The 22,480-nt window shown below is 37.6% G+C and overlaps 3 protein-coding genes and 2 pseudogenes across 3 annotated transcripts; 4 read left to right on the top strand and 1 right to left on the bottom strand.

Annotated features, from left to right (window-relative positions):
* LOC104732456 lies at positions 7–1,209 on the top strand. Its single transcript, XM_010452004.2, has 4 exons — positions 7–361; positions 569–630; positions 729–833; positions 898–1,209. The coding sequence occupies exons 1-4, from the start codon at positions 133–135 to the stop codon at positions 1,042–1,044; spliced, it is 543 nt and encodes a 180-aa protein (XP_010450306.1). The 5' UTR covers positions 7–132; the 3' UTR covers positions 1,045–1,209.
* On the bottom strand, positions 1,764–5,526 carry LOC104732455 (putative pectate lyase 14). Its single transcript, XM_010452003.2, has 7 exons — positions 5,315–5,526; positions 5,149–5,208; positions 4,960–5,028; positions 2,970–3,612; positions 2,546–2,649; positions 2,289–2,427; positions 1,764–2,163 (listed from the first exon to the last, which is right to left on the bottom strand). The coding sequence occupies exons 1-7, from the start codon at positions 5,389–5,391 to the stop codon at positions 1,942–1,944; spliced, it is 1,314 nt and encodes a 437-aa protein (XP_010450305.1). The 5' UTR covers positions 5,392–5,526; the 3' UTR covers positions 1,764–1,941.
* Positions 6,354–7,778, top strand: LOC109127984 (annotated as a pseudogene).
* LOC104732454 (uncharacterized protein At4g13200, chloroplastic) lies at positions 9,367–10,690 on the top strand. Its single transcript, XM_010452002.2, has 3 exons — positions 9,367–9,595; positions 9,795–9,949; positions 10,276–10,690. Exons 1-3 carry the CDS (start codon positions 9,406–9,408, stop codon positions 10,495–10,497), a joined length of 567 nt encoding a protein of 188 aa, XP_010450304.1. The 5' UTR covers positions 9,367–9,405; the 3' UTR covers positions 10,498–10,690.
* On the top strand, positions 11,181–11,950 carry LOC104733753 (annotated as a pseudogene).

Raw genomic sequence — 22,480 nt, 5'->3', positions numbered from 1 at the left:
AAGAATATAACCAAACCAAACCGATCCCGATTAGTTTCTCAGCTTCGACAATCTCATTCTCTTACAGACACACGCGCCAATTTGTGTTTCCTTTTTGTAGAGTTTCTGAGTAGCTTTAGCCATTCACATCTCATGTCTTCTTCTCTAATTCCGTTTCCTTCTTTGAATCCTTCTCCTCTCGCTCCAAGATTCTTACAAACCCTAACCCAATTCCCAAATTCTCCGTTTCTCTCTCCATGCTCTGTTTTGAGGTTAAAAAACGCATCTTTACTGAATTTGAGAACTCGAATTGCTCCAGTTCAACCCCGACGAGTTCGGTCCAAAACCCTTGTTTTGTCTGCTCAGTCCAGTTTCTTGAAAGGTTTGTTCTTTCCCCCCCCCCCTTTGTTTTGTACTTTCGTAAGTCGAATTCCATTGTTTTGATTGCTTAGTTTATGAAATTGACCAAAAGGGTCATTAAGGGTTTGTTCATTGTTGTGTGGTGGATACCCTCTAATTGATCAGTTAAATTGATTGTGTGTATTGATAATGTTTTGGGATGTTTATGTTGTGTCATTGTATTGAACAGTTCTTAGAACCGCATGGAATATTGGGAAAGATGGAATTGAAGCTGGAACCAATCTTGTACCTGTGAGCTCTCTTAGTCCTGTCTTCACCAATTACACTCTACTCTTTAGTTACAGTTTGGTTATGTTTTTATGATCCTTCCTTTTTTTGTTTGGTTGAAGGTCTCCGTACCTAGACCAGTTGCTAGAATCTCGGTGACGATTGCAGCATTAGCGGTTTCGTTGTTTGTTGTCAAGTCGTTTCTATCAACCGCTTTCTTTGTATTGGTATGTAATGCAACACCTTCCCTATTCGGTGTTTACAAAGCTAATTTACTATGAGTGTTTGCAGGGTACAATGGGATTTGCATATTTCTTATTCATAGCCTTAAACAAAGATGAAGCTCCTAAACTCAGAGGAGAAGATAAAAGCTCTGGTTCCAAACCATTGGATGATCCACTTGAAGAAGCAAAGAGAATCATGGACAAGTACAAGTAATCCGCGTCTTGTTTATTTGTAAGCTTAAGATTTTGCTCATATGAGAGAGATCTCCAATGTATACCGAATACAATCATACAATACTTAGGAATGTTATATGTTCTTTGATTTAAGATCAACTTGCAACGGTGCAATCAGTCAGGTACAAGATTGGTTGGGTTCAAACTGATTTATATTGAAAAAATTGGTGTAAATTAGGAGGATTTTAAAATTTTGTTGGTGTCAATTGCACCCATAGTCATCAATGTGCCTCCGCCACTGGTCAGGTGATTGTTAAATTTCTGGTTTAGAAACTCTGTTACCTCTAGTAGCAATACATTTCTGAAACGGTTGTAGCATTAGCAATCATTTGAATAATTTGCTGCAACTAGCAAGTAGGATTTTAAATTTTCATTGAGACTGGTTTGATGGGTGTGGAACAGTTTCAGAACAAAGACCGTAACATAGTGATAGAAAGTGTCGGTAAATATCAGAGTACCGACAATCTTGTCCTCCGGTAATTTGGGAAAACCAAAAGCTCTCTGTATCTGTTTTTGTTAATGGTCACCATTTTCAGACACAATCTTTTGAACTACATAGCTCTATTAGTTTTGATGTTTGTAATGCTTCACTTAGATTGGTTATATCATCTATTTTTTAACAAAAGCATTTTGATTTTATTTATAATTAAAAGTCCAAAGAGAATGAAAATAAGTAATTTGGGATCTGAAGCAAGTTCATTGATAGAAGATTATATATATTTAGATAGATATACATTAGTAGAGAAATGCACTATACTAAACAACTTGGGGGCAAAAACATGGGAACAAAGAAAAATGAGTTATTTTTTTCTTCTTTTTCTCACCTTTCATATATTTTCTATATATGTTCTGTTTTTGGTTATACAAATACAAATAATTAACAAAGCGTACCGATCCTGCATTTCAAAGCACCAGAGCTAGAGGTAAGCATACCTACAAGGGAAGATGATTTAGCAGCCAAACTAGACGCTCTGGCGTAATTTGCAGAAGCTCCAGCTCCAGATGAAGTGAAGTAGGCACCATTGAGCATTAAGTCTCCTTGGGATCTCCAGTTCCAATCGTTCCATTCTCCTTTCCCTGCATTAACCCGTTTCGTCACCTGCCAGAAAAATATTCAAATCAGTCATTATGTTGATTAGAGTTACCAAATTATATCTTCTAGCTTAGATGCATGATGCATCTTTAAGCAATCTTGGTTAACTAGAAACCGGTTTTATCAAATACCTCCTTCGCGAACCGGTTTCCCGGGGCTAGGAACCGGTTTCCTTGACTATTGATGGTAGGGTTAGCACTTCCACCAATTGCATACATTTCCCAATGTGTGTAATCGTTGTTTACTACGTGGAAGTATCCATGCCTGCACCTGAAACAACACCAAACATACCAAACTCTAAAACAGTTGAAACCTGGATAGAATTTGACCACAGGAAAAAAAAAAAAAAAAAAACCCCAAGAAAATGTAAGAAACTTAGATGAAAAACCTTGGCATCCTCTGTATAAGACCCTCTCCAAAATGGTTGTATGCAATGGTTACTTGCATCATTTTGTCTCTTGTGTAGGAATCGGTATGCCCCAACAAAATAGCCTGCATTATCATCTATATATTGTCAGCTTTTGAAGATAAGGCCAAGAAAGAAAAAAGACCCTACATGTTACTTGAATTTCACGTTCCCTTCTCTACTAATAATTTTCTAAACCCGAATTATCAGTTTCCGACTTTTACACAGTAAATGCATTCCTAAATCATCAACACTCTTAACTTCTGCATCGATACTAATAACACCTAAATCATTACCACTCATAACTTCTGGCACCTAGCGATACTAATATCTTTTGATATAAAACCTATCTAGTCCGCAAATCTTGGTAAACATAAACTACTAGAATCAATGAAAAATATCTAACCTCGTTGTGGTGAGTCATATAATTATTAGAGATGGTAATAGCAGTAGATCCCATAATTGCGTCGATCAATCCGTCCGCACAATTAGAAAGAGAATTATGATCAATCCAAATATGACTCGATCCAAAAATCGAGATCCCATCACCATCAGCCATCGTTCTCCAACCGTAGTGACTCTCCGAACTCCGAACCATAGCGTTACCAGTTCGCTTACAATCGTGAATATTAATCCCATGGATGATAATATTCGTAACGTACTGAATCGTGATACATGCACCACCAGCGATATGTACGTTCACGCCACGACCGTCGATGGTTTTGAAGCTATTCATGATTAGTTCTTGGCTTAAAGTGATGACCATGTCACGTTTAAAGACGATCCATAGTGGTTGGTCTTGAATCACAGCGTACCGTAGCGTACCAGGTTTAGGATTAACCGGATCATGATCAGATGGATCAGTAACAATGTAGTAACGTCCATCACGGCCTCCTACTGCGTTACGACCAAAACCAATAGCACAACCTGCTAGTCGTTTTCTCTGGCGATGCCATTTTTTATCGCATCGCCAACAATCATCGATGGGGTTTCCGGTTGAACAGGAGAAGAACCCTAGCTTTCTCCGATACGTACTATTACGTATGCTCCTGCATGTTTCCAAATAATAGAATGAAATTACAAAAAGAGAACAAAGTTTCAAAACTATATCAAATTAACCCGTGAGTTTTGGGATTTTTTGGATACACACACCTACGTGAGTGAAGCACACCTACGTGAGTGAAGAAGTCAAAATAGAGGAGACAGGAAAATGAAAAATATAAGGAAGCATTGAATATAATTTTGACAAGGTGAGGTGGCCCCACGTGGGTAAAATTTAATGTTGTCTTGTATAAGGGAATTTTATATTTCATGTTCATGGGATACGATCCATATTGGAACCTTTTGGGGTCATATTTTTCTTTGTAATTCCGAAATTAAATGCAAAAACTATGGGTACCAGATTCAGATTTATATAGAATAGATAATATATACCATTGAAAATTTAAATTGTAAAATAAATTAGAAAAGTTTACATTTGACCCAAAAGTTTTGTGCCAAAAGAATTTAGAAGTTCTTTTTTCTTATAGTAAAATTAGAATTTCTTTATTAACCAATAAACTTATGTGAAAGATTAGACGATTTGTCGATCCTGAAGATTTTATTTATATTGGAATTTGCAATATACTGATGATAGTAATACCGAATTACTGATACATTTTTTTTAACTAGAGAATAATTATAATAGTTGTTAATTCAGATATAAACAATAATCTAATATTAGACAGTATTCAAAATATTAAATCAAGAAAGAAAAGTAAATGTATTTTTCTTTTATATAGTTAACATTCTCATGATATCTAAATGATAAAGATAAATTAATATGTAGAAGACAATAAAAAATTTAAATGATAAAAATTTAATGACATGATTTATAAATGATTTTTTTTCTTTTTTTTTTTTAAAGAAAATTACCACTCTTTGTCTTTGAGACTTGAGAGTATGTATATAGAAAACATTAATACAAAGGCGTCGGTGGATCTTAAGAAGAAAATAGTGAGGTATATAAATGGGAATCACGGTTTGTGGTTTTATTCAATAACACTACTGTTCTTCTGTCAGAAGTGTTTTCACATGTTACTTTATTTATTTTTCTTTCCTTGCAGAGTTAAGAAATAAGAGTACGTCTCAGGCAGGGTCACATAACTTTTTAACTTGGTGCTTATTTTAAAAAAAAACATTACTAAGCCAAACCAACTTTTTACAAAGTCAGAAATTATAGATGTCGAAAATGTTTTTCTTGGTCTACTGACTGACTCTACACATAGGTTTAGTAAAGTTAAAGCATCATATGATTTGACTATCTAAAAAACGTTACTAATACGAAATATATCTAATAAAGTGGTTTTCCAGTTTTATAATATATGTATGTAGTGACTAGTGAGCTAGAAACTCACATATCGACCATTGCTGCTATTTCATCTGGGTCTTTAACGGCGTGGTCATGCCATTCACCGTCTGATAAACTGAGAAAACAGAACATGCAAAACGACATCGTTTTTAATATCGTAGAGAAAGAATCTGAACGGCTGAGATCAAACAAAATCTCTACACACAAAAAAAGCTGAAATGAGGAGAGAACTCACTTATCCGCCGTTGATGTATTTCTTGAGCTGTCATGTTTCGATTCCCTTGTTTCTTGAACTCTGCATTGGAACACACAACAACATAAGAATCTCTGTCGGAACAATATATAGAAGAAAATAAAACAAAATGGGAGATCACAACGTTGAATTGAATCTTTGAACTTACGCATTTGCATGGACACAGAGTGCTAGGATTATAAGTAGAGTTGCTGAAATTGAGAATAATCTTCTAAGGACAACCATTGTTGACTGTTGTTAAACCTTTTTCTCTACACTCTGATAGAGAGAGAGAGAGAGATGAGGGGATATGACTAAGTGAATGTGAGTGATCTAGAGAGAGATAGATGAGATGAGAGAGGTGACGAGAGGGTTTATATATAAAAGTATAAAACTAGTTTGCAAAGGAGCTATGTAACTCCGTTAACTATATATGTCGACGCGTTTCTTTTTAATGGCGTTTTCTATCTGTACATTCGGTTAATCAGTTCGAGTTATTCTTTGTTTGAGTTTTATTTTTTATTTTTATATAAGAAAATAATTTATATGGAATAAAGTTATATCTGAGATAAGAAATCTTTAATTTATTTGGAATAAAGGTTCGAGTTTTTGGGGTTCTAATTTTTTTAGTATTGAGAAATATATCTCATTGGGGATATATATATATATATATATTAAACTATTTTTTATTCGATTTGTTTTTTTCCCTGAAAAATAAATTATAATGAAAAGATAATAAGTAATTAATTTTAAGTCAGATTGTAGATTTTTTAAAAAATTAAATGTATATTTTTATATGTATTCATTTTTAAAAATAATTATTTTTATAATATGTATGCTATAAAAAATGCTATAAAAAACTGTGTATGATATATCAATACAATAAAAACACAATGTGTTGCTTTCCTTTTCTGACGCATCAGTCTTTTAGGTGAAGGAGAAGTTAACACATCAGTTAAAATGTGTAACCAATAATTAATACACGTCATTGTTTTTTTTGACAAGGTGTACACATTGATTTCTTCTTCTCTTTTATATGTCAATTTCTTCTTCTATCTGTCGATTGATTCCTTTTTTCTTCGTTTGTAGTGATCTATGAGAAACCACGATTGATCCGGAGCCTGGAGATTTGAAGATTTCTCAGAGTTTTTTGGAACTCAATGAATCGGGTGGAGGACAATCTGAAGAATGTCGATTGTGGTTAAATGATGCCTCCTTCTCAACCGATGAGATTTGGGATCAAGGATCAGAATCAACCACAAACCAAGAAAAAGCGAGGTAGGCCTAGGAAGTACACTCATGATGGTAGCATTGCGTTGGGTTTAGCTCCCACATCTCCTCTTCTCTCTGCCGCTTATAATTCTTATGGTGGTTGTGGTGAAGGTGGTGTTGGAGATAATGGAGGAACTGGAACTCTGTTGATCCACCTGGTAAACGAGACAGAGGAAGACCTCCTTGTTCTAGCAAGAAACAGCTTGATGCTTTAGGTATTAAACAAGAACTCTACAGTTTGAATCTTTTAACACATTTTGTTTTGGATTACATGCAATTTGATTTGATGGGTTTGTTTTTGTAGGAGGCGCTGCAGGAGTTGGTTTTACACCTCCTGCAGAAGACATGAGAGGTAAAGTGTTGTTGTTCTGTTTTAGTAATCTCAAAATGTAACTGTATCATTCTTCAAGATTGTAATTTGTTTGTTTTAGTGAATTTAGATGGAAGAATGAGTTTTGGATGTTGTTCTTTTGGTAAATTGGTATGAAATTTACTTACTATTTTCTTCACGACATAGCGGCAAAGGTGATGGCTTTTTCGGATCAAGGGCCAAGAACAATATGTATTCTCTCAGCAAGTGGTGCAGTTTGTAGAGTGACGTTTCGTCAAGCTTCTCATTCTGGTGGAATCATTTCTTATGAGGTTTAAAATTATGTTTGTTTGTTTTTTTTTCTGTCTTTTAGTATTAAGCTTTAGTCTTAGTACGTCTTTAGTGTTGAGATTTGTATGTGTTCTTTTGCTGGGACGATTTGAGATCGTTACTCTCTCAGGCTTGTTTTTGAATTTATGAGGTAAATAGTTCAATAAACAGAAGTGGTAGCTTGAGTGTCTCTTTGGCTGGACCTGATGGCTGGTTCACTGGTAGCTGCAACACAAGTCCAGGTACAGAACGTGAACTCTTGTTTTGAAAGCCTAGCCTTGTTCTGCAATTCTGTAAAATGACATGTTCGGTCATTTTTGTTTGATAGGTTTCACTTTTCATCTTGGTTTAATAGATTTAAGCGCAAATACAATATGTTTAATCGATTTACGTTCATTTGTTTCTTGATGTGATATAGGTTGTGGTTGGAAGCTTTGTTGCAGAAGCAAAGAAACCTAAACAAAGTAGCGTTAACAATGCTAGGGGACAGATTCCTGAACCGGTTTCAGCGCCTGCTAACATGTTGAACTTTGGATCAGTCTCTCAAGGACCATCTAGCGAGTCATCAGAAGAGAATGAGAGCGGTTCTCCAGCAATGCACCTCTTCATCTTTGGCCTAATCATGGTCTATGCAATGAATTTGCTGCGGAAACCTATCTCGGTTTTGGTTTTGATTATGGTTAGGATGGAATTGATCTTTCATTCTTTTGAGATAGTCTGATCTCTTCTTTGTTGCTTACACAATCATAAGAAGAGTCAAACTTCATCTAATACAATACCTAATTTCTTATACTATAATAATTTCCAAAATAAAATTTTTAAACTAAGGACCTCAATTTTATGTACTACCAATGGACCCATAAAAATAAAAAGTTTTTTAAGAAGTTGTTAATTCACGTAAATTCAAAATTAACAATTAAAAATGTTTTAAACAATTTTGTTAATACTCCACCAATGGAGGTGCTCTTAGTGTTCTTAGAGTCAATTTAGTATCAGTTTTGTTCCTAATTATTGCTTAACTTGCATAATATTGCATTAGACGACTGCTGTGGATTTAGTTGGTCATTTAAATCATGAGAATTATTTTTTATATATATATTTTTTATTAATTTCTACAGCTAAAGTTTTTTTTTTAAATTAATTTTCTTGAAAATGATTTTGGCTTTGTCATGTTAACATGAGTTTTGAGAATGCACATTGTTCTCTTCCCATGATAAAGTTTATTTGAGGTACATTAATATCACTTCTCGGGCTATAATAAGATTTTGAATTGCTTTGTTAAAGAGCTGCATATGATTTTTTGACAAATGCAACAATCCCATGCTAACAAAAGCTGCATATTCAAATTAGAGTTAGTTAGGTTATTTATATAATTAATTTTACTCGATTTAATTGTAAACATTTATAAGCCATCCTAGACTTGACTTTGAGATTTTTCCATTTATATTTATTAGTGCATTTTTTTATCTTCTCATTGTATAAACTATAGTTTTTACAATTAATCCAATTCTAAGAAAAAAAAAATCATATTTTCAATAATTAAATATATTTAAAAATAGTTATAAAAAGTATCCTGCAGCGTAAAATGATGGATAGTGAATTAATTTTTCATCAAAGACTGAACTATGATCTTGAATGTATTATGAGTATTATCTTATAAGGGCATTAGCAAGTCTGAGGTACTTTAAATAGGGATTTGTACTCCTTAGCTTTATGAGAAGGGGATGTTAAATGTCTGCCTATACATGTTGGTCTATTTGGAAAATATTAAATTTATAATGATTGTCCATAGGTTATATGAGCTGTGATGAGAAATCTAACAGACTAAAATTACAAACAACATACAAAAATTAAATATAAAAATATATATAATAAAAAAATTAGAAAAATAACCCGCGGAGTAACACGGGTACTATCCTAGTTGATAACTAAAGAAAATGCCTATTAGAAAGCTCATTTCTCAAAGAAATGGCTATAGCTATGCCTATTCGTAAGTGGGGAACTACAGTTTTATAACACGATACACAAATTGATATTTCATCAATCAAATCAAAATGCTTTTCCTCCAACAATTTGAGTATTAGAATATAGTAATTAATGAAAAAATAGTTATGAAAAAATGATAAAATATTACCTTTTAGTTGAAATTAAAAACAAATACTAAGTTTTATTATTTTTAGATTATTTAAATTATGAGTTTAAAGGCTAACGGGAATATCATCCATTTGATTCACAGAGGTTTCGTTGGGCCTTGAAGGCCCAATACTTCGAATCCGTATCGACTGGTCAAAAACCCGAAACCCGTGTTCATCTTCCTGAGACGGTTTGAGAGAGAGAGAGAGAGAGAGATGAGTAGCTTCACGATTCCTTGTTCTTCCTCATTCTCTCTTTCAAATGTCTATAACCAACCGTCTCGTCATCGCTTCATTCTCCGCAATTCTCGTTCCAATTTTGAGGTTCGCCGGTTAAGATTAGGTGTGACGCCTCGCACAAGAACTGCTAGTTTACAGTGCAATTGCTCCAGCAAAGGCACCGGAGGTACAGATCCATGTGCTAATCTCTTTGTTTCTTGAGTATTAAAAACAAAAATTGCGCATTGATTTTATTTTTTTTAATTTTTTTTTTAGGGTTTATCATCATTTTTTTCATTTGATTGAGTAAATGGATTCTTATTTTTGGGGGTTTTGTTTTGAGAATTTTGATAAAACAAAAAATTGGTTTTTTTATTTTTGCGCAGGTGAAAATGAGAACAAAAGTGTGTTAGATGCCTTCTTTTTGGGGAAAGCATTAGCTGAGGTTATCAATGAGAGAATTGAGTCTACTGTTGGAGAAGTTTTGGGTACTATTGGAAAGTTTCAAGCTGAGCAACAGAAGAAAGTTCAAGAGATTCAGGTTTATTTTTCAGCTCTTCCTCTTGTTTTTATTTTTATCAGTGAATCTTGTAATGAATGAAAGCATTGTGTTAGGTTTGGAAACTCTGTTCACCATAGAACTAGAGAAGATACTCAAACAAGTTAGTTAATTACTTAGCTGAGAAGGTTTGTGTGAGCTTTGTAGAACTGTCATTTGAACACACAGTCATTACTTTGCGAGATGACTATTTAAGTGTGATGATATGTATTCGAAAGGGTAAACTATTGTACACGAAAAAGGTCTTGATTGATTGATCTTTTCGTTACTGTGTGATTCGGTTTGGAGTTAACTCGTTTCAATTACAGGAAGAGGTTCTTGAAAGAGCCAAGAAAGCCAAGGAAAGAGCAGCTCGAGAAACCAAGGAGGAACAAGGACTTGTTGCTTCCAGTGCAACAACCATTAACCGGAAACCGGCTGTTAGCGTTGCTACCTCTGTAACTCCTACATCAACCGTTGAGAGCAGCACTATAATGGGTGGTGTAGTGGAAAGCTCGAGTTCTAATGATGAAGACAGCGTCCTGGGTTAAGTTAAAGAATTGGTAATAGTGGCAGAGACTGTTCTCAAACGGTTGAGAACATATTTGTTGATACATATATACTTGATAAGATGTAAGCAATAAAAGTTGACATAAGTGAAAACGTTAACCGTTAAGAATTCAGATGGCATAGACGATGCTTGTCGCTTGAACAAAGCAGGACTATACGACGACATTCTGGATATTTATATGGAGCATTGAAGCTCTTCTTGTAAACGATGAATATGGGAAAGGACAAAACATCACAAGTATCTTTATATATAAGATGAGGAACCACATAAATCGCAAACGAAACTAAGTGCTATATAATAGACCCATTCCATACGAAAGTGAGATGAGTGACCACTGACCAGGTCCATACTCGTACAGATATTCTAAAAGACTTGAATCTAGAAGTTGTGGGACTGTGTAAATAATAGTCGTGCATGCAAATCTAATTTTTTTTCTTTTAAAAAGAAAGAAAGATTAAGTTATAGATAGACTTGTTAAACGTTTTTCGACTGCCACTTTGTAACATGCGACTTACAAATGTATAGAATTACGTCGGACTACGTCAAATATGACATGCGCTTTTGCCTTATAAATATTGACCTCAAATGCTTTCACAACACCACACACACACATATATATTAAAGATCGTTAGAAAACATTAGCAGAACTCGTTATTTAAAACCATGATGGTTTCCAAGTGTCTCATCGTGATTACCTTATCTGCTTTGGTCATTTCCTTTGCCAAAGCTTACGATCCAAGTCCACTCCAAGACTTCTGTGTAGCCATTGATGATCCCAAAAATGGTGGTGCGTACGTATAATAACTCTGCTGATTATTATTATCCTCCTTTATTATGATTAAATTTTTCATTTTTAATATATGCTTTCCAAATCAATATTTCTATTTGCAGTTTTTGTGAATGGTAAGTTCTGTAAGGATCCGAAGCAAGCCAAAGCAGAAACTTTCTTCTTTTCGGGCCTCAACGAGGCAGGTAATACTGATAATATATGATGTCAAATCCAACGTGACAACAGCCAATGTCGATCAGATTCCAGGGCTAAACACCATGGGAATATCCGCATAGACTATGCGCCATATGGACAGAACCCGCCTCACACACACCCTCGTGCTACTGAGATCCTTATTCTTCTCGAGGGAACATTGTATGTCGGTTTTGTCTCTTCCAATCAAGACAATAACCGTCTATTTGCCAAAATGTTGCACCCAGGCGACGTGTTCGTGTTCCCCATAGGAATGATCCATTTCCAAGTGAATATGGGGAAGACCCCTGCAGTGGCCTTTGCTGGGCTAAGTAGTCAGAACGCTGGTGTTATCACGATCGCTGATACTGTGTTTGGGTCGACGCCACCAATTAATCCAGAGATTCTGGCTCAGGCGTTTAAGTTAGATGTCAATGTTGTTAAGGACCTTGAGGCCAAGTTTACAAACTAAATCATGTCATTACGAGTGTTTATTGTTGTGAAACTTATGTAATACGAATTAAAGGTTTGTGCTTAATAAAATAAAAAGGAGTTTATTCATGACCTAATATGATATTTAATTTTAAGTTTATTTTCCTATATACGATTCATTCTTACATATATATTTTTTAAATGTTAGAGTATTAAATTTTTCTGTGATAATCAATCAAGTGCAGAAACCTGGTGAAGATATGAAATAATAATACATATAACATTATTAAAAAAACTCAAAACAAGATAAAAAGTTAATCCCCTACATAATAAAACGGAAGTACCCAACATTTTTTTGTAGACTATATAATATGGGTTATAAGATTAATTATTTGATTATTTGATAGATTATAGGTTATATCATATATGGTTGTAACAATTAGTTAAATTTTGATTAAAGATCCTCTTAAAATGTATATTCGAAAGAATAAAATAAAATCTGCAAATAATATTTAATTAACCATATATAAGTAACAAAATCTCAAAAATTAATCACTCTTCCGCATATTAAGAGTGATTTCCGATTATACTACAAAATAAAATCATACCTAGCATCATTCCAAGCTTTTACTGAGAGATAAAATACTTTCTCTTTCTTAATTTTATAATCAGATAATTGTAATACAAAAAGTACTTATACATAAGAGGCTTTTTAGGACAACATTGGCCCAATTATGGCCCATTAATTCAAATAAATATGGAATGATCCGGCATGATATACATTTTATGAGAAAACCTATTAGAAAACCTTCACCAAACATGTTAAAAAATCTCCTATATAATATTACGGAAGTACACAACATTTTTTTGTAGACTATATAATATTCATAGGTTCGTTACAAAATAGGTTATAGATTAAATATAGGTTGGTTACATAAAAAAGATTTATAGATAATTGGTCAATTCGTGGGTTATATGAATACACTTAAGAATATCCCAAAGAATCATTTGATATCATCTAACTTATCATATTAATTTTCTTTATTAAATTATTCATCAAATAATTTTTTTTGATATTTAACTTACCATATTAATTTGTTAATTATCTTATACTTCAACTCTCATCTTTATATATGAGTCTATTTTGTGAAATAAATAAATTATCATATTATTTATGATAGTTAAAAAGTAGTTTTATTTCCGGATATACAATAAGTTGAATTTAAAAAAAGAAATATAAACTGTTCAATCTATAAAATATTCAAGTTTTAGTAATATTATTCTTTAAAAATAATATCTATTGAATTAAAAAATTTACTGATTAACGGGTCAAAATTTGAATATTTTAAATTCAATTTCATATTTTTTTGGTTGAATTTTATATTTATATAATATACTAAACTTTAAATAATTTATTTTGAAATATTTTTAAAATATTGAAACTTGATATTTTGAAGAATATCATAAATATTTAATATATCAAAAAGCTAGAAACTATAAACGCTCTAATTTGATTTGTTATAGCAATGGTCAATAATATGTCACTATAATATGAAATAATTTCAAGAAACCAAGTATATTAAAACACAAAGTATAAGATATATTAAATTACTCATAATATAATAACTTGCTTTTTTAAAAACCAAATTTACAAAATTATATCTTATAATGACATTCAAGTCATGATGTAGAATATACATTATTGAAATAACTTCACATACATAAACTAATACAACATATTAAAATTTTATCTTAAATTATAAAATATACAAAAATTTGTATAAAATAAAATTTTGTATAAAATAAAATTTAACCATATTATAGCACGGTACTTATCTAGAATCATTAAGAATATATAACTTACAAAATACTTTTTTTTTTCAAGCCATCATATTTAGCATATGATTTTATTGCATAATGTTTTATCCAAAATTTTTTTTAAAAACATTCACATAAATTATATTTTATATAAAAATTACAATATAAATAAAAAGAATTTCAATCCGTGCGATTTTACAATATAAATAAAAAGAATTTCAATCCGTGGATTAAAAACTACTCAAATAAAACAACCAAATCTATATTATTATTTTCATAGCATTTTTGAGAAGAAGGCTTGGAGTTCAAAGGTATTTACAACCAATGCAATTACCATTAAAATACTTTAAAAAAAAAAAATAAAACAAAAAATCGAAATATGCAAAATAAGGTATGTTAATTAAATATTCTCCTATCAATCCAATATAATTTTCCTAAATTATCTCCACTCTGAACCTAATTTTCTGCAAAACTAAACAAAATTTTTGCTTTTCCAATATAAAAAACTCTATATTCATTTCAATCAATCATATTCAATTACTTCAAATCTTTTAATTTTTTAAAAAATTCCTCCAGATTATCCGTCTTTAATATATATAAAATCTAAAGAGTTCCTCTACTAAATATAAAATATTTAATCTATAACAAGATTTGTGGAAAAGTAACATTATCAAATAAAATCCCTAAAAAATACATAAAACAAAAAAATCTTAAATTCCTAAACAGTCAGATTTCTGTATAGCAATTAATTTTTATAAATGTTTTGAATATATTATTAAATAAACTTTAATAAATTTAAATTATTTTGGACGGGTTATGATCGATATCCTTATAAATTTAAAATGTCAATAATCTATCGCTACGACCATCAGTATATTATACCAAAAAGTAATAAATTTCTAAAGATATAGTTTATATAGAAAATATAGGCCTGTGGTGTACCATTAAAAGATGGTCAATACAATTAAGTCTATCAGGATTACGGATTTTAGCAAGGTATGTTGGCGGGTTGTCCAAAAAACTACAAATGTACGATTAAAATAAATATTATATATATAAATAATATTGTTACATAGTTCTGTATATATAATACGTGAAATATGTGATAATGTGAGGAAATTTAATTTATACCAATTAAGATAACTACAAAATATCAATATTATAAGTTATTTTAAAATTTCTTTTTTTTTCTTTACCACTAAATTTTTTAAAAATAATTAATATAAAATTTAGGTTGAGGACATGTTTGGACATAACTTTAACGACCACGGTCTTAGCGGGTTGATCCGCTGCTGTCCATGAAAAAAGAAATGTGGACCGACTTGTTTGACACATCTATATACATGATTATTGTAACATCCGCGAACCAGAATTTTGGTTTAGGATGTACATCGATTGATGCAGGTGGAGCATCGGTCGATGATGGTTCCATTTCGTGCATTTTGACTTAAGTCAAACGCTGCGTTTTGGGCAAAGGGGAAAGAAAAACCCTTAAGTCGTTCTTTTTGTTTCATTAGACGACTTTAGCCGTTTTTGAGAAACAAAAGGAAGAGAGAGCTATTCTTGAACGTTTTTGGTGATTTCTGGAGATTTGTGGCGTTTCTTGGTGAGATCTGTAGCTAGGATCGTTGTAGGAGCTTCCTAGGAGCTTGTTCTTATTTGTTAGAGGTTCAGATTCTTCTGTGGCAAAGGTAAGTGCATGACCATGGCTTATCTAAGCTAGAGAACTCTTTAATCTGCTTGTTGTGTGATGTTAGGCTTGTTAGATCATTGCTATAGACGTTAGGAAGCTTTCTTGTGGCTTGGGATCGAGTCTTGTGGTTGTAGGAACGAAGATCCGGCGAGAAGCTTCGAGAAAAACACGATGCTCGACGTTGCGTCGGTCGATGCAAGTGCGAGGACGGTGCATAAAACTCTAGGGTTTTCGTGTTACGTCGAGCATGCGTCGGTCGATGCAGATAGGGTATCGGTCGATGCAAGTGTAACTTGCATCGGTCGATGCAGCTTCAGTGTTGGTCGATGCATCCCCATGTGGCGTCGGTCGATTCTTGTTGGTGTCGGTCGATGCACAGTCCTGGTTTGTTATTATTGGTTGTTGATTGTTGCTTGATGGTTAGAGATGACTCTATTGCTTGTGTGTATAGCCCAGTAGATGGGAGGATTGCCTTACTGAGTGTTTATAAAATACTCATGCATTGCAATATGTGTTTGTGGTGCAGGTAAAGGCAAAGTGTGATCGTGGAATCAAGGCAATGAAGAGGAGGATGTTCTAGGGACTCGGTTTTATGTTGTCTAGCATTGCTAGGTTGCTAGAGTTGGGTCATTAGAACATTGCTAGGTTGCTGGTTGTATGATTTATGTTATTTGATTATTGGATATTTGCTGATGTTATGAATATTGGTTATTATATTTATTGGATATTATTTATTGGATATTGGTATTGTTATTCCGCTGTTGGTTGTGGTTGTGGTTAGGTGGCTAGTGGATATGGGACAACTAGTTGTAGTTATTTATTATATTATTATTTATTATTTATTATTATTATTTTTTTAAAAAAAAGGTTGGTCGTTTCATTTTGGTATCAGAGCCCTTACGGTTCTAGGTTTGGGTTCACTAGGTTTCTGTTGTGATGTTTGGGATTGCATGTCTTGATTGGTTATGTGAGTTAGTCAATTGTGTGTGGCATGGAGTCCTAGAACATCCTCTTCGAGCCGACTGTGTGATTCCACGGTGAATTTATGTTTCTGTGTTTTATTAGAAATTGTTTGTTTAGCCTTCTGTTCATGGTAGTGCAGATGGTTAGAGGTGATGTTGTGGCTGGTCGAGGTCGTGGACGCGGACGTGGTCGTGGACGCGGACGTGGTCATGGTAGGGGCAGGGTCCCAGTGGTTAGTGAGACCAAGAACCAGAGTGTGACAGCTGAGGGTGTTGGCGAGTCGCAGGGTGTTCTTGGGGATTCCGTGAGTGTGGTAGGAGGGGGCGGTATTGATGCTCCAGTGGCCGGTGATGCTAGGGTCCCGGGTGTGGGAGTCCCAGCGGGTGGAGTCCCTAGTACTGACGTTGCGGCTATGCTAGCAGAGGTGTTAGCACGGTTACCACCAGTGGTACCGGCTCAGGCTCAGGTAGTGCCACCAGTGCTGGCGGAGGAGCGGCAGCCAGTGGTTGTGGATGTGGGAGCACATGGAAGTTATTTGTCTATGCTCAAGGAGATAAAGGGTCTGTTCACTGAGAGGTTTTCGGGTGGTACAGATCCTACTGTTGCGAATGCGTGGAGGACGAGTGTGGAACGTAACTTCCATACTCTANTTCTGTGTTTTATTAGAAATTGTTTGTTTAGCCTTCTGTTCATGGTAGTGCAGATGGTTAGAGGTGATGTTGTGGCTGGTCGAGGTCGTGGACGCGGACGTGGTCGTGGACGCGGACGTGGTCATGGTAGGGGCAGGGTCCCAGTGGTTAGTGAGACCAAGAACCAGAGTGTGACAGCTGAGGGTGTTGGCGAGTCGCAGGGTGTTCTTGGGGATTCCGTGAGTGTGGTAGGAGGGGGCGGTATTGATGCTCCAGTGGCCGGTGATGCTAGGGTCCCGGGTGTGGGAGTCCCAGCGGGTGGAGTCCATGGTACTGACATTGCGCAGGCTCAGGTAGTTCCACCAGTGGTGGCAGAGGAGCGGCAGCCAGTGGCTGCGGATGTGGGAGTCCATTCTCGTTATATCAGCATGCTGACAAAGATGGGCCGTATTCGTACCGAGCAGTTTTCGGGAGGTACTGATCCTACCGCCGCGGAGGCGTGGAGGACGAGTGTGGAACGTAACTTCCATACTCTGAGATGTCCTGAGGAGTTTTGGGTGGACATAGGGGTCTACTATTTGAGTGGTGATGCTGAGTTGTGGTGGAGATCAGTGGCTGCTAGGAGAGTGCAGCGGGAGATGACTTGGGCTGACTTCGTCTTGGAGTTCAACCGCAAGTATTTTCCTAGAGAGGCATTGGATCGGTTGGAGGTGCAGTTCCTTCAGTTGTCTCAGGGACACGGTCAGTGCGGGAGCTGGACTTGGAGTTCAGTCGACTTCTTTGTTATGGGGGCCGGGCTTTGGAGTCTGAGGAGGCTTAGATCAGGAGGTTTTTGAGGGCTCTACGTGATGATTTGAGAGTTCACTCTAGAGGGCGGAGTTATGCTACGCGTGCAGAGCTGGTTGAGACTGCAGCAGAGATTGAGGAGGATATCCGGGCACAGTCAGTGGCGGTAGCTCCAGCAGTTCAGCCTAGTAAGGCTCAGCAGCAGGGTGGTTATAGCATGGGCGGTAGGCCTGCACAGTGAACCAAGAGGAGGTGGGAGGCTACGCAGAAGCCGAGTGGTGCGAGTTGTTTCGGTTGTGGGAGCAAGGATCACAGGGTTGCTAGTTGTCCCAAGAGGATTGCTCCGACGGCGGGGCCTCGGGTATGTTATCATTGTAGGGAGACAGGGCACATCTGGCCTTTTTGTCCCAAGTTGCAGACGGCAGCAGTGGCAGCGTTGCAGCAGGTGCAGCCTGGAGGTCAGCAGGTGGCACGGATTGAGCAGGCGCCACGGGTTTACACGACAGCTGAGAATGGTGAAACTAGTGCCGGGGCGATCACATGTATAATTTCTGGTACTTAAGCTTTGTGAATTTTTAGTAGGTTCAGACTTTATGTTTTTCCTATGATAAAGTGTTAGGTTGTCAACACATGAGGTTTGTGTAGGGACCCTGTTGGTGGGCGGGTTTAAGTCCCATGTTATGTTTGATTCTGAAGCTTCTCATAGCTTCATTACTGCAGAGTGTGCAAAGTGTGCGGGGATCAGCGGGGATCCTGGAGAGCATGCAGGAGTTGTCAGAGTTGCGGGAGGCGAGTTCTTGAGAGTGATTGGACGAGCTAGAGGAATTGATATTCAGCTGGCAGGAGAGTTCTGGCCAGCGGTTTTGCTTATCAGTCCAGTGGAGTTATATGATGTTATTCTCGGGATAGATTGGCTGCATCGGCATAGGGTGCATTTGGATTGTCATCGGGGTAGGGTGGAGTTTGAGCGCCCAGGAGAGAAGTTGGTGTTTCAGGGTATTAGACCGACTTCAGGGAGTCTCGTGATCTAAACCATTCAAGCTGGGAAGATGATCGAGAAGGGCCGTGAGGCTTATCTGGTTACTATATCTATGCTAGAGTCAGTGGGGAAGTCTATGGTTAGTGGTATTCCGGTAGTGGAGGAGTATGAGGATGTGTTTCAGTCTTTGCAGGGATTACCACCATCTCGGTCGGATCCTTTTACCATTGAACTGGAACCGGGGATGATGCCGTTATCCAAGGCTCCTTACAGGATGGCTCCAGCAGAGATGGCAGAGTTGAAGAAGCAGCTAGAGGATTTGTTGAGTAAGGGATTCATCCGTCCTAGTGTATTACCGTTGGGAGCGCCGGTGTTGTTTGTGAAGAAGAAGGATGGGAGTTTCAGGTTGTGCATTGATTATCGAGGTTTGAACCGGGTCACTGTGAAGAACAAGTATCCGCTTCCTAGGATCGATGAGTTGTTGGATTAGTTGAGGGGTGCTACTTGGTTCTCTAAGGTAGATCTGGCGTCGGGTTATCATCAGATACCGATAGATGAGGCAGATGTGAGGAAGACTGCTTTCAGGACGAGGTATGGGCATTATGAGTTTGTGGTGATGCATTTCGGGTTGACTAACACGCCAGCAGCGTTTATGAGATTGATGAACAACGTATTTCAGGAGTTCCTAGACGTGTCTGTCATCATTTTCATCGACGATATCCTGGTTTATTCTAAGAGTCCTGAGGAGGATGCAGTGCTTTTGAGGGCAGTTATGGAGAAGCTGCGGGAGCAGAAGTTGTTTGCTAAGTTGAGCAAGTGCAGTTTTTGGCAGCGTGAGATGGGATTTCTGGGTCATATTGTGTCTACAGACAGGGTTTCTGTGGATCCAGAGAAGATTCAGGCTATCAAAGATTGGCCTAGACCGCAGAATGATACAGAGATCACGAGTTTTCTTGGATTGGCAGGATACTACATGAGATTTGTGCAGGGGTTTGCGAGCAGAGCACGTCCTATGACTAAGTTGACAGGGAAGGATGTTCCTTTTGTTTGGTCAGAAGAGTGTGAGGAAGGCTTTGCAAGCCTGAAGGAGATGTTGACTACTGCGCTAGTGTTGGCTTTGCCTGAGCAGGGAGAACCCTATGTGGTTTATACAGATGCATCTAGAGTTGGTTTGGGGTGTGTTTAGATGCAGCATGGGAAGGTGATTGCCTACGCTTTGCGGCAGTTGCGGGTGCATGAAGGCAACTATCCTACTCATGATTTGGAGATGGGTGCTGTAGTTTTTGCCCTGAAGATTTGGAGATCTTATCTTTATGGTGCAAAGGTACAGGTGTTTACAGATCATAAGAGCCTGAAGTATATATTCACTCAGCCTGAGCTGAATTTGAGACAGAGGCGGTGGATGGAGCTTGTGGCAGATTATGATTTGGAGATAGCCTATCATCCTGGTAAGGCTAACACGGTTGCAGATGCTCTGAGTCGGAAGAGGGTAGCTTCGGCTCAGGAGCAGGAGATGGAGTCTCTGGTAGGGGAGATCAGTGCTTTGAGCTTGTGTGCTGTTTCACAGGAACCGTTGGGTTTGGAAGCAGTAGATAGAGCAGATCTTCTGAGTAGGGTGCGGTTGGCTCAGGAGAAGGATTTGGGGCTGGTGAATGCCTCTAAGGATGTGGATTCAGAGTATCAAGTCTCAGATAATGGTACTATCTTGGTGCACGGTCGGGTTTGTGTGCCCAAGGATGAGGAGTTGAGGTAGGAGATTCTGAGAGAGGCTCATGCGAGCAAGTTATCTATTCATCTAGGAGCGACTAAGATGTACCGTGACCTCAAGAAGTATTATCATTGGGTCAGGATGAAGAAGGATGTGGCTAGTTGGGTTTCGAGGTGCGATGTGTGTCAGCTAGTGAAGGCTGAGCATCAGGTTCCTGGCGGTTTACTGAAGAGTTTACCCAATCCTGAATAGAAATGGGATATGATCACAATGGATTTTGTGGTAGGATTACCAGTGTCACGGACTTTTGATGCTATTTGGGTCATCGTGGACCGGTTGACTAAGTCAGCACATTTTCTGGCCATTAAGAAGACTGATGGAGCAGCGGTCTTGGCTAAGAAGTATTTGAGAGAGATAGTCAGATTGCATGGGGTGCCAGCGAGCATTGTGTCTGATAGGGATTCTAAGTTTACTTCGGTGTTCTGGAAGGCATTTCAGGCAGAGATGGGCACTAAGGTGCATATGAGTACATCTTATCATCCCCATACAGATGGACAGTCTGAGATAGACAGTCTGAGAGGACGATCCAGACGCTGGAGGATTTGCTGAGGATGTGTGTGTTGGATTGGGGTGGCCATTGGGCAGATCACCTGAACCTGGTAGAGTTTGCTTACAACAACAGTTATCAGGGGAGTATTAAGATGGCTCCTTATGAGGCTTTGTATGGGAGGCCATGTCGTACACCATTATGCTGGACTCAGGTGGGGGAGAGGAGCATGTTTGGTGCTAGTTTTGTTCAGGAGACCTCAGAGAAGATTCGGGTTCTCAAGCTGAACATGAAGGAGGCTCAGGATAGGCAGAGGAGTTATGCTGATAGGAGGAGGAGAGATCTTGAGTTTCAGGTAGGAGACAGAGTGTACCTCAAGATGGCCATGTTGCGGGGTCCGAACAGGTCATTGTCAGAGACTAAGTTGAGTCCGAGGTATATGGGTCCATTCAGAGTGATTGAGCGGGTTGGACCAGTGGCATATAGATTGGAGTTACCTGAGGTGATGCGTGCATTCCATAAGGTTTTCCATGTGTCTATGTTGCGGAAGTGTCTCCGTGAGGGAGAGGAGGTGTTGGCTAAGATTCCTGAGGATCTTCAGCCTAACATGACTTTGGAGGCGAGACCAGTGAGGGTTCTCGAGAGGAGGATCAAGGAACTTCGGAAGAAGAAGATTCCTTTGATGAGAGTCCTGTGGGACTGTGATGGTGTTGAGGAGCAGACTTGGGAGCCTGAGGCAAAGATGAAGGCAAGGTTCAAGAAGTGGTATGAGAAGCAAGCCGCGACTTGAGCTTGTTTAGCCTGGTCCCATCTGTAATCCGTGGCTGGAGCGGGAATGGAGTATTCCAGCCCATCTCTCTTGTTACTCGGTCGCTTGGGGTGGTTGGTTGTGCGACTCAGTAACAAGATGAGGTGGTGTTTGGGGTACAAAGTTTCCGTGAGGCGGGGTTGTGAAGAGAAGTTTCCAAAAGTGGAAAGTTTCCAAAAATGGAAAGTGCTAAATATGGAAAGTTTTGCGGGAGTTAGAATTTGTCCATTTTAGCGGTGGGAAGCCTTGGAGGGGCTTTTGTGCCTTTGTGGCGGACTTTCGAGTCAGAGTGCCTGTGTGTGGCGGTCTTGTTAGACATTGTGTGGCCTTTGTGGCGGACTTTCGAGTCAGAGTGCCTGTGTGTGGCGGTCTTGTTAGACATTGTGTGGCCTTTGTGGCGGGCTTTTAGCCAATTGTGTGGCCTTTGTGGCGGGCTTTTAGCCATTTGTTGGCCTTTGTGGCGGGCTGTTTAGCCAGAGTGTCTTTGTGACGGTCCTTCGGGACAGATGGTCTTTGTGACGGTCCTTCGAGACGAGTGGCCTTCGTGGCGGTCCTCTTTAGGACATTTGTTTGGCCTTGGTGGCGGTCCTCTTTAGGAAATTTGTTTGGCCTTGGTGGCGGTCCTCTTTAGGACATTTT

Source organism: Camelina sativa, chromosome 12, assembly GCF_000633955.1.
Source record: "Camelina sativa cultivar DH55 chromosome 12, Cs, whole genome shotgun sequence".
In the NCBI taxonomy this organism is placed as follows: domain Eukaryota; kingdom Viridiplantae; phylum Streptophyta; class Magnoliopsida; order Brassicales; family Brassicaceae; genus Camelina; species Camelina sativa.
This window is presented reverse-complemented; position numbering and strand designations above follow the sequence as displayed.

What these genes read in the sequence shown, in the direction of transcription:
- LOC104732456 (XM_010452004.2), top strand. Translation starts at nt 133, where the DNA reads ATGTCTTCTTCTCTAATTCCGTTTCCTTCTTTGAATCCTTCTCCTCTC. An exon ending in TCAGTCCAGTTTCTTGAAAG is followed by an intron (nt 362 to 568) that starts GTTTGTTCTTTC and finishes TGTATTGAACAG; the next exon opens with TTCTTAGAACCGCATGGAAT. An exon ending in CAACCGCTTTCTTTGTATTG is followed by an intron (nt 834 to 897) that starts GTATGTAATGCA and finishes GAGTGTTTGCAG; the next exon opens with GGTACAATGGGATTTGCATA.
- LOC104732455 (XM_010452003.2), bottom strand. Translation starts at nt 5,391, where the DNA reads ATGGTTGTCCTTAGAAGATTATTCTCAATTTCAGCAACTCTACTTATA. An exon ending in ATATGACTCACCACAACGAG is followed by an intron (nt 2,650 to 2,969) that starts GTTAGATATTTT and finishes ATGATAATGCAG; the next exon opens with GCTATTTTGTTGGGGCATAC. An exon ending in CTTATACAGAGGATGCCAAG is followed by an intron (nt 2,428 to 2,545) that starts GTTTTTCATCTA and finishes GTGTTGTTTCAG; the next exon opens with GTGCAGGCATGGATACTTCC.
- LOC104732454 (XM_010452002.2), top strand. Translation starts at nt 9,406, where the DNA reads ATGAGTAGCTTCACGATTCCTTGTTCTTCCTCATTCTCTCTTTCAAAT. An exon ending in CTCCAGCAAAGGCACCGGAG is followed by an intron (nt 9,596 to 9,794) that starts GTACAGATCCAT and finishes ATTTTTGCGCAG; the next exon opens with GTGAAAATGAGAACAAAAGT. An exon ending in AGAAAGTTCAAGAGATTCAG is followed by an intron (nt 9,950 to 10,275) that starts GTTTATTTTTCA and finishes TTTCAATTACAG; the next exon opens with GAAGAGGTTCTTGAAAGAGC.